We start from the raw sequence: 12,765 nt of genomic DNA on the forward strand, positions 1-12,765 counted from the left end.
AGGAAGGCTTCTCCCAGGAGGTGACTGAACCTTAAGGAGTACGTGAAAGGGTGCAGGGCCAAGTGGGTGGGTTGAGGAAAGGAGATGTGATCTAGAATGCAAGTAGATTTAGGTGGCTAGAATAGTCTTCAAAGAGAGGAATGGTGAGTTTTGAGGTTAGGGGGTTACGTAAAATTACATTTCTTGAGATCATGAATGATTTGGCATGATATAAACTTAGATTTTACACAAAGGGGAAAAGGATTTTAGAAAGTAAATTATATTAGATTTCCCATTTAGAAAAGCTCACTGTGGCTGCAGTGCGGAGAGTGCGCTGGGGAGTCAAAGGATCCAGGAAGGAGCTTTGCAGTGGTCCAGGCCTTAGTGGAGGCAATGGCTGTGGTGTTCAAGAAGTGAACTGTTTTGACAGGACTGGGCTGAGATTAGATGTGCCAAGTAGAGGGAGGAGATAAACAACTTCTAGGATTTTGGCTTCATCAGCTGGTAAAGAGAGAGGACAGAGGAGAAGAAGCAATTCTGGGGCTGGAGTGATGATGAGTTCAATTTTCTATGAACTTTCTGGTTTTCAGATTCAACATATATACCTTTGAGAGTTTATTATGTGTCAAGTTCTGAGCTAGGTGTTTTAACACAGTTTACCTAATTTAGGTCTCAAAATACTTTATTATTTGAGTATGATTATACACATAGGTAAGAAAACCAAAGCTCAAACTGATTAAAAGATTGGGTCAATATCACATAGCAAGTAGTTTCGTGAAGAATAGATTAATATTATCATCATGGTAGCCTCTCAGTCACAGTAGTGGTAGAGAAATCTGTCCTGAGTCTTGCACCACATCTTGACTCATTCCCCCAGAATTAGATCTTGAGATCTCTTTGTGTGACTTACATACTCCGTGCTTTCACTATCACCTATCTGCTTATGGCCTCCATGTCAGCAGCTCTAGCTCAGCTTTCTCTCCAGATTTCTATATTTATCACCTATAGGATATATCACTTCATAAAGATTCTTGGATTTATTTTGTGCAAAACTAAACCCGCTCCTCCTTTGGGATTTTTGTCCTTTAGGAAGGGTACTGCCATTCTTCCAGTGATCCAAGTTAGCGGTCAGGGAGTCATCTGGGCCTCTGCCTTTCCTGTTGCTCAAAATTAACTCATCATGCTGATTCTACTGCCTTCATAAAACTTAAATCTTTTTTCTTTCTGTCTTCAAATGATTTATTTCCCATTTTGATCACTGCAAAGGCCCCCCTATTGGTCTCCTTGCTTCTCCTTTTCCTCCACCAATCATCCTCCACGATGCAATGAAAGCAATCCTACTGAAGTGGAACTGTGATCATGTTCCTCTCACATCTGAAATTCTGCAATGGCTCACCATGTGCCTGGCTCTCAGTCCTCACCTTTGCTGTGTTCCGTTTTACCCTTGGCTCCAGTCAATACAAAACATCTGTAGTCTCTTAGCTTGCGTGAACTGAGCTCCTCCAGAGCAGTGACTGTTTCTTTGTTCCACGTGTTCCCAGCATCTAGCACAATGCCTTATCAAGTCAAGAGTGGAGTGCCAATTGTCAGATACGTGATTTATGAAAGCTGAATTTTCAGAGAAGCTTGAGAAATCCTATATTAACCTTTATCTTCATAAACATTTTCTTTGTGGAAAGTTTTGATTTAGAGGTATATTCTGATTCCCTAATTAAGGACTGACAGGGAGCAGCATATGGGGTGCTTTGTCTAAAGGACTAATTGAGGTTTGTTGTCTTAGGATACGAAGGGGTGATAATTAACTAGAGAGAATTTTTTAACAGTTTGGTTTTGTGATATTTGTAGGCTGTCATCCTTTGGGAGAAGAGTTATACAAGGTTATAATGTAAGAAGAAAATTAAAATAATGTGAAAAATATGAAAATGACTGCAATGATAATTTTTATGAAAAGTTAGAAGGAATTAGATTCTGTCAGAAATTATTATCTTAAACCTGGCTGCTTATTCTAAATAGATCATACTGGTTTTTTGACATTGACATCACAATTTTTAACAAACTAGAATCAACAGAAGGCTCAGTTGGGGCACGTAGCAGGCTGTTCTGCTCTTGCTGAATCTGATGAGTTTTCCAATTTTCTTGATGGTTTCCGAATCAAAGAAGGCAATGCACATCTTATATTAAGGAACACAAGTATTAGACAGTCAATAAGAAGATATTGAGACATCTCTGAACAATACTATTGAGCAAGGACTGCTTAGACTCTGCAGGGTATCACATTTTTATGTTATAAGGCTGCTAGGTATCTCCAAAAGAGAGGCACATTGAATTTAGTTATTTATACAGTCTTTTAAAAAGAAACTGTCTCAAAATTTAACAAGGGCTGAAATGTACACTAAGAAATGGAATGTGAAATGATTTTATTTTTATCTTCCTTCTAAATATCCTTCACATCTTTGTGGAAAACCTATAATTTCAGGTAGAAGGGGGATTGCAAAGCAGAGAGCCACAGTCTATACTTACTTTTTGTGATAACGATTACTTATACAGATTAGGATGTTTATATTCATAATACAATAACGCTGGTAATGTATTTTCCTGGTGTGCAATATAAAGATTGTGTCTACATGAGAAAAAAAAAAAAAAACAAGGCAGAAGGAAAGTGGTTGTAAGTGAATAACACTTGTAATTTTATACTTTCTGATATGGCTTGGCCGTGTCCCCACCCAAATCTCATCTTGTACTGTAGCTCTGACAATCCCCACATGTCGTGGGAGGAACCCAGTGGCAGGTAATTGAATTGTGGGGGTGTGTTTTTCCCATGCTGTTCTCATGATAGTGAATAAGTCCCTTGAGATCTGATGGTTTTATAAAGGGCAGTTCCCCTGCACATATTCTCTTGCCTGCCACCACGTAAGACATGCCTTCACTCCTTTTTTGTCTTCTACCATGATTGTGAGGCCTCCCCAGCCATGAGAAACTGTGAATCCATTAAGCCTCTTTCCTTTATAAATTACCCAGTCTCTGGTTATTTCTTCATAGCAGTGTGAAAATGGACTAATATACTTTCTCATTCAATATTTTTCAACATTCAGAATGTATAACTCAGTTAAAAGCAATCAAATGCCAAATGAAATTAGGTATACTAATAAAAAGAATTATAGAAAAAAATGGCTACAGTGATGAAATATTTAGACACAGAAAACACTTTTTTCAGAGACTAATTTGTTATTTAGCCTAAGATTTTCTTTTTAAGATTTTCTTCTTAGCTTTAAGATTAAAAAAAAAAACTTTCTTAAAATCCTACACCTAAGACAATTCTCCATCCTTTCTTTTTGGAAGTCACAATAGCATGTCAAGGACCTATATAAAATGGAAAGTGTTGGTCCTTCAGGAGGTCTCCTTTTTTTTCGGATTGTTAAATTAGTGGACAAAATGAGGAACAACATGTAGGACTCTCATATGTTAAAAAGTTGTTGATGACATGATTCATCATTTAAAAAATCTTTGTTCCTAAGAGTTTAAAGTCTCATTCAGTTTGTAAGTCATGGAAACAACATAGAGAAGGAGTTGCCTGAAACTGCACTGAAGTCCTAAGCTGTCACTAACCAAGCTCTGCCTTTGGGCAAGTCTCTGACTCTTCATTGATAAAGGAAAGAGGACTGGACTCTGTCTGCAATAGTACATTTCACCTCAAAAAATCTATGTTTCTGGTCATTGAAACCGAAGATTTAGTCTGTAGGAACTTTGGTAACATCTCTAGATCTGGAGTTTCTGTAAATTTAATTCTGGATTTGGCCTCCATTCTAAGGAATATTTCTCACAGAGTTCCAAGTGCTTAGATGTACCTCTATATTGAGACAAAAATACAGACAGAACCAGAGTATATCCTTGTAAAGTAAAGCTAGGAAGATTTGGGGCACCACGGTATTTCTTACTATGCCAGTTCCTGGACAACAAATTATATTTTTGAAAATACAAGGACACATTCCAAATCTACTTTCCTGAGACTATTTTTTTTCTTTAAGAAGCTGACGTTCTTAAGACTTAGTGCTATTTCCCAAGCACTCTCTGGGAAAAAAATGAGATTTCTTCACTGGTGGATCATTTTATTTTAGAAAGATAGTAGACAACTCTAAATAATACATTTCCTGGCTCCACTAAAAATATCTAAAAGCTATGGAAAAATAGATTATGACTACAAAGAAAAAGAGAATTTGAAAATGCTCTCTTTGTAAAGGCTCCAAAGAGCATGAAAATGAATAAAAATCATAAGTTCTAAAGCTAGTAAATATATTTCTTCCAAATAGAAATTAAAGGTATAATTAATTTTTTATGAAAATATTGCTGGCATGTACACATTTTCCAGTTTTGTGGTCATTCAGTTAAAAAAATTTTCCCTTGAAAGTTATACTGTGGTAGTACCGTATTGGTTACTGGTTTCTTCTCCTTGAAACTTTTTTGAATTATGATTGATTACATCTCATAATATTCCCTATTATTCTTGCCTCTGTAGCAGATGTACATCATACTCATGTAATTAGTATGTATTTAATTAAATACGGCGATAGCCTATTTACCAACAGTAGGAATTACTGAAAAGTTAGGAAAACGAAGTCCTTTTTGAAAATTCCTTTGGTAGAATACATATTCAAATAAATGTAAAAATTCCTCTGTAATATGGAAGGTTGAAATAATAGAAATGGGCTTTTAGCAATTTACTGTAGTGTCTTACACAGATCATTACACAAGGACCATTACATAATAAAGTAGAGTTTGGAAAATCTAATCAGAGACAAAAATCGGAAATGACTGGTATCTCTGAGTCATAAAATCATGCTGCATTTCAGGTAAGTGGATTCTACATATCCACTATTCTTGGCTGAAGGACTGACCCATAATTGAGAAAGGTTATAGAATTATGAGTACAAACAGGAAGTACAGTAAAAGGTTATTTTCTTCCTTCTTAAATTTGGAAAAAACGAATCAATTCAGCTAAGATCAAAAGTTTGTTTCCGACCACATCACCTATAAAAATAAAATTCTAATGATAAACTCCATATTTTCCCCCTCAGGTGAGTTTCAGAAAGCAGTCTAAAGCAAAACCCATATTATTTAAAAGCATTTGAAAAGCAAGGAGGGAAAAATAAATGAAAACAAAAACACCAAGGAAGCATACTGTTTTCTAGTAAACCTCAAATGAAATGCTCCCTGATAGCAGTTCTCTTTTTGGGAAACTGAACTAGTTTGGTAGCTAGCATATGCCTAAATGATACCATACCCAGGAGGCATTTGGGCTTCAAACTGCTTCAAGGTGATTTTTATTTTTTAACAGCATCATGTCAGGGGAAAGAAACAAAACAAAACAAAACCCAGGACTGCAATCTTACATTTAAGATCATTAGCTTGAGCTAAGTCACCTCTCATTTAAGTGTCACTACTTTTTTCCCTACATATGAGCTCTGTGGGGATTTGGTTATTTAATGTTGCCTGCTGTTCATGTTTTGCTTCCATTTTCTTCTGTTGAGTACACTACATTGTATAAGTGTTGGAGGCAAGAACCACAGTGCCCTTGGTATCATCTTTGGAGCATGTGTAGCTCCAGCATTACAATGCACTTCCATTATGTAGTAAATAATAACTATTTTGAACGTGGATGAAAATAACATAAAACATTACCCTGAAATACCTTATAAAAAAGAAGAAAAATCTTCATATGCTAGAAAACAGCAAGGGGCTATATATACTTTCAAGGTACTTGTGAAATGTTTCTGGTAATAGGCTAAATATGTCAATCTTTCAAATTTGATTTTAAGCTACTGCCTTTATATTTTTAAGAAATATAGTAACAGTATGGTACATTTTATAAATTTTTAACATCAAGACAAAAATCCTGTAGAAAATGTTTATATTTCTAAACAACTGGGAGTCAATCTACATTATTTTGCTAATAGGAAACAATGAAAATACTGCTCTTGTGATAGAGTAGCATGCATAATTAAATGTGCTTTGATCTCATTTTGTAGAACTGTGGTATGGAGACTCCTTTGAAAATTAGACTTCCACAGTAGAGCTTAATGGGTAAAAGCATGCATTTAGGAGTAAGCAGGGGGCCTGAACTTTGGTGTTATCACTAACCAGCTATGTAACCATGGGTAAGCTACTTGTACTTTATAAGCCTCAGTTATCTTATCTAGAAATGGGAGTAATAATGGTTACCTACATCAGAGAATAATCTTGAAAATGAAATGAGCTAATAATATAAAATACTTGGCTAATAGTAAGACCAGAAAATGTAAGCTATTAATTACCATTGATTAAACACCTATGTACCAGATACTTTACATATATTATCTCTAATTCTTTCAAATTCCAGAGCTGGGTATTTTGAACCTCAGTATACCTAGTCTCTCAGAAAGCTTAAACAACTTGCCTGAGATTATATGGCTAGTGAATTGTGGATCTGGGATTCGCTCCCAGATCTTTCTAGCTAGAAAGCGGTGGCTCTTAACTGGGGGTGATTTTCCCCTCCATCTTATGTTGATGACAGGACAACATCTGGGACATTTTTGGTTGCCACACTGTGGGAGGGTTTTACTGGCATCTGCTTCTTAGTGGCTGAGTATGCTGCTAAATGTGCTGCAAAGCATGTAACATATTTATCTGCAAAGAATTTTTTGGCCCCAAATGTCAATAGTGCTAAGGTTGAGAGATCTTGTTCTAAAGCCTGACTGGTCTTTTCAATATAATCTGCTGCCTCATTAGAATACAGTGATGCACAATGTTAATATTTTGCTGTCATTTGATACTGCAGTAAATAAAGTTGCTCTTGAAAATGATGTATACCAAAAAAGTAATATACACCTTTTGATAGCACAACTGCATTGCTTTGGGGAATTCCTCCCTCACTCGAGGTAATTATGGGGAAACTGCCAGTTACAATGCTCTGACCACCTCTAAGTGCACAGACTGGCACATAAACCTAGCTGGGTCAATCCCTGGCATGGTTTTGGTTTAGTGTTGGGCAGGGTCCTAACAAAGCCAGCCAGAATCTCCTCTGGGATTGGTGTACGAATTTGCACAGAAAGAAGGTCTCGTTTTGCTGGGGTTGCAAAGCTGGAATACTGAGCCCTGGAATGTAAAGAAGCAGACAGCGAAGAACTTAGTAGCAGGAGAGAATGAGGTCAATGCACCTAGTGAAGCACTAAAAATCCTGCATGAGACTCTGGATTGAGCAATGTTGGACCACCTTCTTAGTTTCATGATGAAAAAATTTCCTAATTTTTGCTTATGTTACTTTGGGTTACGTTTCTTTTATTTGTAATCAAAGGAACCCTGAAAAATAGAATCTGCAAGTTTTCTTGGCATATATATTTATTAAACAATAACTGTGTTTTCACACAGTATTGTTTCCATTTAAAAAACAAGTAGAGAGCACAGAATCTACCCTTGATGAGTCTACATTCTATTTGGGGGTGGGGATAAGACTTAAAAATACCAGAATTTTATCTCATTACCTACATAGTGGGTTCTTTGAGAGTGAAAACTGCATTTTCTTTTACTTTATTCCCCTTAAAAAAAAAAAGATACAGGACTTCATTCTGTCACCAGGCTGGAGTACAGTGGCACATCATGGCTCACTGTCACCTGGAACTCTTGGGCTCAAGCCTTCTGAGTAACTATGACTGAAGGTGTGTGCCACCACACCCAGCTAATTTTTTCTATATTTTGTAGAGACAAGGTCTCACTATATTCCCCACATTGGTCTGGAACTCCTGGGAAGTGATCTTCCTGCCTCAGCCTACCAAAGCATTGATTATATGTGTGAGCTACTATGCTTGGCCTACTGAGAACTGGATTTTCTAATTCCCCATCCCCACCCCACATACATATTTTGTCTAATGACTGGTGCATGCTTAACTGCTGAATGGCTAAGCAGATGGCACCTGCTGTTATATTTTGTTAGGTCTTTTATGGAATAGTTCTGTGTACTCTTTTTTTCTTATTTCCTTTCCCTAAAGTATAATACCACTGACCTTTGGGAAACTTGTTGTATTATTCACTAAAACAGATTCTGCAGACTCAGAATTGTTCATTGTAATAAAATATACAACAGTATGCAGAATGGAGAAACTCATAAAAACAATCTGAAATTTCTTAAACTAATTTAAAATCATAAAGCATGGTAACATTCCATTTGATCTGTATGAATAGCTTTGTTAAACTCACCAAATTGTAGTAAAAATATAAAATATTCTCACAGAACATTGTCAAATTTGTATTGTCTATCACATTTTCATTTAAAAGAGGCCTTGCTTGGAAAAAGTCAGATGTAATACTGTATTTTGATCAAATAAATGAGAAATGCAGGACAGATAGGGAATAGCCAGTATTTGGAGAGAGCAGCTGGGAAGTTTTTGATTAAGCTATTTCTGCTTCCAAACAAAATCCTGGTTATAGGATCTGTCACAGTTATGCTGACTTCCAATATGTGAAGCTAAACAGAATTTCAACTCTCTTTACTGCAGCGCAAAAAATATTCACAAGATACATAAAAGATTTTAGCTCTTACTATTTTCCTGTAGTCTTGGATTGATGTGAGGACCTCAAGGTTTGGGTTTTTTTCACCCCCCCAGGCTTCCATCCTCTTTTTTCCCCTTTTCCCAGATTCTTGCTTGAATATTCTTTGGTAATGCACGTCAAGACCATGACAATACAACAGCTTAAACCCTACCTGGTGGAAAAACAACCAAGCTCTGGGTGGAGGAAGAGTTCAGCCTTGTGCTGTGAGCATTGGCAATCCTGAACAAATGAGAATGAGCTTAATGTTGGAACTCTATTCCTGGCTGCAGCATCTTCTCCAGGTTCCAGATAGAGCCTCTGTGGCCAAATGAGGTTTGATAGACAAAAATCACTCTCTAAATGGTCATCTTGGGCACAGATCACCAATATACATGGCCAGAATGGCTGGGCAAACTTTTGGGCAAGATCCAGGAAAGGAGGGGTGGGCAACAGGGTTTGGACTGCTTTAGGCTACAATTATTAAGAACAATTTACATGGTGGTCTATATTGAAAACTACACATTTGGGCAAAAGCTGCTCTCCTAAAAAATCTGTCTTGTGGTCTGGCATCTTCATTTGTCCTTCTGCTCTGTGGACATCCTATCTAATTCTTGGCACCTCTGCAGAGATTCGGGAAAGTCCTAAACATCAGAAAAGAATATTATGAATCATTCCTTATTCCATTTGCTGAGAAAAATATAATAACTATTTCTTCAGAGATTATAAAATCATAGCATGTTACTGTTAAAGTAGATATTAAAAATCATCTAACCCGTTTCTTGTACTTATTGAAAGTGAGGCACTTTTAAAGTTAAGTGTCTTTCATGGTTGAGTTATAGTCCACATAACCGTGGCCATGGTTACTAAATGGGTGGTGCCATAATCTGGGGGGCAGGAAAAATCATGGAACTGCCTTTTATATTTATTTGTATCCTCCTATTATAAGAATGATTATTTAAGAATGTCTAATTAGAATGATTACTTTTATGACCATATAACAATAACTTTCATGAATATATTTTGCAATATATATATTTAAATCAACACCCCAATATCTCTTATCCTCTTCTTTTGCTTTTTCCCCCATAGCAGTGATTATCATGTTATATACTTAGATTTTGTTTATAGTCTGTCTCCCTCCCATTAGAAAGTAAGCTCCATGAGGGCAAGAAACCACTGGCCTTACGTGAGGAGCTACGTGGACTGTAAACAAAACCACCAAGAAATATACGATTATTCCTCTTCTCCTTGCCCATGACCTATTCTAGAAGTTTATTGGAATTATTTTCTAAGAGAATTAATAAGTCACCACTATGAGAGTTTAAGGAAATATGTCACTTCTCTCTGCCTCAGTTTCATGACCAATAAAGGGATTGGCCTAGATAATCTTTACAGTCCCTTCCAAATGTAATATTTGTTCTCTGGTGAAAGCCTAGTTCCTAGAATGGAGAAGGCATTCACTAAATAGTTTTAAATGAATATATTAGTACAGTAGTACTTGTATATAATCTGCAAATAAATATACATATGCCATCTATGGATGCTCAAGAACTTCTTACTGATACCAGTATATTGGTAAAGTTTTGGGCCCTCTGATTTAAGTCTGCTGGGAACTGGTTAAGACAAGAACTAAATAGAATACCAATTAGGGAGGGTACTTGAGGTGCAGCCTCTTCTGTGCAGTGAAGACTGTAACTCATCTGGAGGAGAAGGACTTTTTATTCTGGGCATTTGCTTGAATGGCCTATTTCAGTGCTGTTAAAATAGGACAAGCAGGCAAGCATTATCTTGAGTTTAGGGCAGAAGAGGAATTATGGTAACTGAAACCAGGGCTTTTACTACCTAAGGTAACTGGTTAAAACAAAATCCCCAAATATGGGTTCCTTTTGAAAGTGAAGGAACAAATTTATGCCTCTGGAATTCAGTTTTAGGAAAAACTGGAAAAGCAGTCAGGAACTGCCCCAAACAAAGCCCAGTGGCAGGGAAGAGCAAAGGGGTCCTTCAAATAAGATTCCCTGATGAATAGCAGACTGTAGGCAAATGACCCAGATCCAAAAAGTCTAAGTGTTGCGGGGGTGGAGCAAAGGTTGCTGGTTACGATGCACTTTGTCCTTAAGGCCAAATGCTCTGCAGGGCCCAGTCACACTGGCTTTGCAGTTTGATGTTGTGCTTTGGAGAACAATGACTGAGCAGTGTGTTTGGCCTCAAACCTGCTGCTACGTTAGCTTCTGGACCTAGCATTTTCCACAGAGTCAGTAGACACCCACAGTACTAAGGAGTCAGTTTCAAAAGCAGTACTGTATGGCAGGGAGAAACACTAGCCATGGCCAGCCAACCAAAATCCAATCTTATCTATGCCTGACCTTAGAAAAGGATAAATTTTCTCTGTGATTAAGTCCTTAAGATACTTGGACAATTTGAGATTGGGATAGTATGAGGTGTGGAGGTGTGTGTGGGTTGCTTCAGTTGTGTTAAAACTGGCAAAAATAAATGAGATGTGGCAATAGTGTTTAGGGATTATCTATAGTTACATAGCCTTTGTTTCCAGCTATGAACATTCAGAATCACATTATAGGTGATTTCTCATTACTATTGTATCAGAAACCATCATATAGTTTGAGAAGAAGAGTTGAGTAGACAAAGCCTGAATTTTGAGATGAGAAAGTGGGAACTTAAAATATAATGTCAGCTCTGACAGCACATTTATTTGCATTGTCAGAGTACCTGCATCTTCTGAATACTGTCTCTATCACTGTGGATAGGTCACAGGGGTTAAATGTGTGAATTCTCCTGTTCTATAATATTATAGTATCAACCACCAAAGTAGTTTTACAGATAAAATAGACACAAAACAGTTTGCATTAGGGGTCATGCATCTCAAAAGAACCGTACTAGATGGCATATATTGATAATGCATTGCCTGAAAGCATTCACTTTTTTCCCTCTAAGTGATATCGTCTAATCTAAATTAATTTGCTCTTTACAGTGGTGCATTGAATTGCCCTAAGGAAGAAACGAATAGTAAACATTACTCTTTCTTTTGTCTTACTTGTAGGTCAAGGCTATTGCATAAACACAGTCAAACTTCATTAGAACAAGCATGGAAATCTCAGATGTAACACGTGGATCAGGCACTCACATAGCACAGCCTGGCAGCTGTCCCTGAGGACACCAAATACAGCTCAGAGTGAAAGGTTACTCAGCTTCTCAAACTCAGCCATAGACCATGAGCAGCTCTCAGGAAGATAAAGGCCAATCTGAGTGAGGACAAAAGGCATATTTCCCCCTCAAGCTAATGTGTTAACATTCACAAAATGGCAGTTTAACTATCAGTAGCACTTACATCTTGGTTAGACATTTCCCAATAAGGTCTCTCTCCATAGGACATGACCTCCCACATGACAATGCCATAGCTCCATGCATCACTTGCTGAGGAGAATTTTCTGTAGGCGATGGCTTCTGGGGCTGTCCACCTTATGGGGATTTTTCCACCCTGGAAAACAAATTGGAGATTTCTTAGATGGCTTATCATTGTATTAAAAACAAAATGGTATTCCAATTAAATTTTTTTTATTATAAAGATCTAAATACTTCATAATAGCACTGGCATTTTAAATTAAAATCTAAAGAAAGCCAGAATAATGTTAAAATGTCAGAAATATTTCCTATAATTATTCAAAAAAAATAGCTTTAATGGGAAATAAGTCACACTTCAGAAATATTTTATTTCATTCATTAGAGAAATTTATTTTTAGTTTAGATTCACACAATTAACCCCTCTATAACGCCATTTGAAGAAAGTTCCAGATTATAGGACATTAAAACTAAATATCATTCAACACTCATTAAACATTGTATTGCATTTATAAATAATAATGAGAATAATCTCTAACTTAATTGAAGACAAGTGCTTAAATACAGAACGGAAACATTCTCTACCAACTCAATACTTACCAGAATTTTATTTTGTTCCCTTTCTTTGCTTTACATCTGCTATGATTACATTTATTTTATATGAAAACATTCTTAACCAGTATATAAGCGCACCTTGAAAAGATAATCTTTCTTTCAAAAACTTTAATATAGTTTATATTTTTATTCTTCAATTTCAACTTAACATTTTAACATATTAAAGGAATTAAATTGTATAAATTTAAAGGTTCAAGAATTAAAGTCTGCCATTGTGTTACACTTAAATTTTATTAACATTTATTACCTTTTATCTCT

At 36.5% G+C, this 12,765-nt stretch overlaps 1 protein-coding gene across 3 annotated transcripts in view; it reads right to left on the minus strand.

Annotated features, from left to right (window-relative positions):
* The window catches only part of EPHA6 (EPH receptor A6), a 960,796-nt gene that overhangs the window by 21,213 nt on the left and 926,818 nt on the right, over positions 1-12,765 (minus strand). For all 3 annotated transcript variants that reach the window (XM_032150357.2, XM_032150356.2, XM_058437624.1), the window contains one exon: positions 11,882-12,031. In XM_032150357.2, coding sequence (XP_032006248.1) covers positions 11,882-12,031 — 150 coding nt within the window. The remainder of the gene's footprint in view (positions 1-11,881; positions 12,032-12,765) is intronic.

Source organism: Hylobates moloch, unplaced genomic scaffold (assembly GCF_009828535.3).
Source record: "Hylobates moloch isolate HMO894 unplaced genomic scaffold, HMol_V3 SCAFFOLD_4, whole genome shotgun sequence".
Classification (NCBI taxonomy): domain Eukaryota; kingdom Metazoa; phylum Chordata; class Mammalia; order Primates; family Hylobatidae; genus Hylobates; species Hylobates moloch.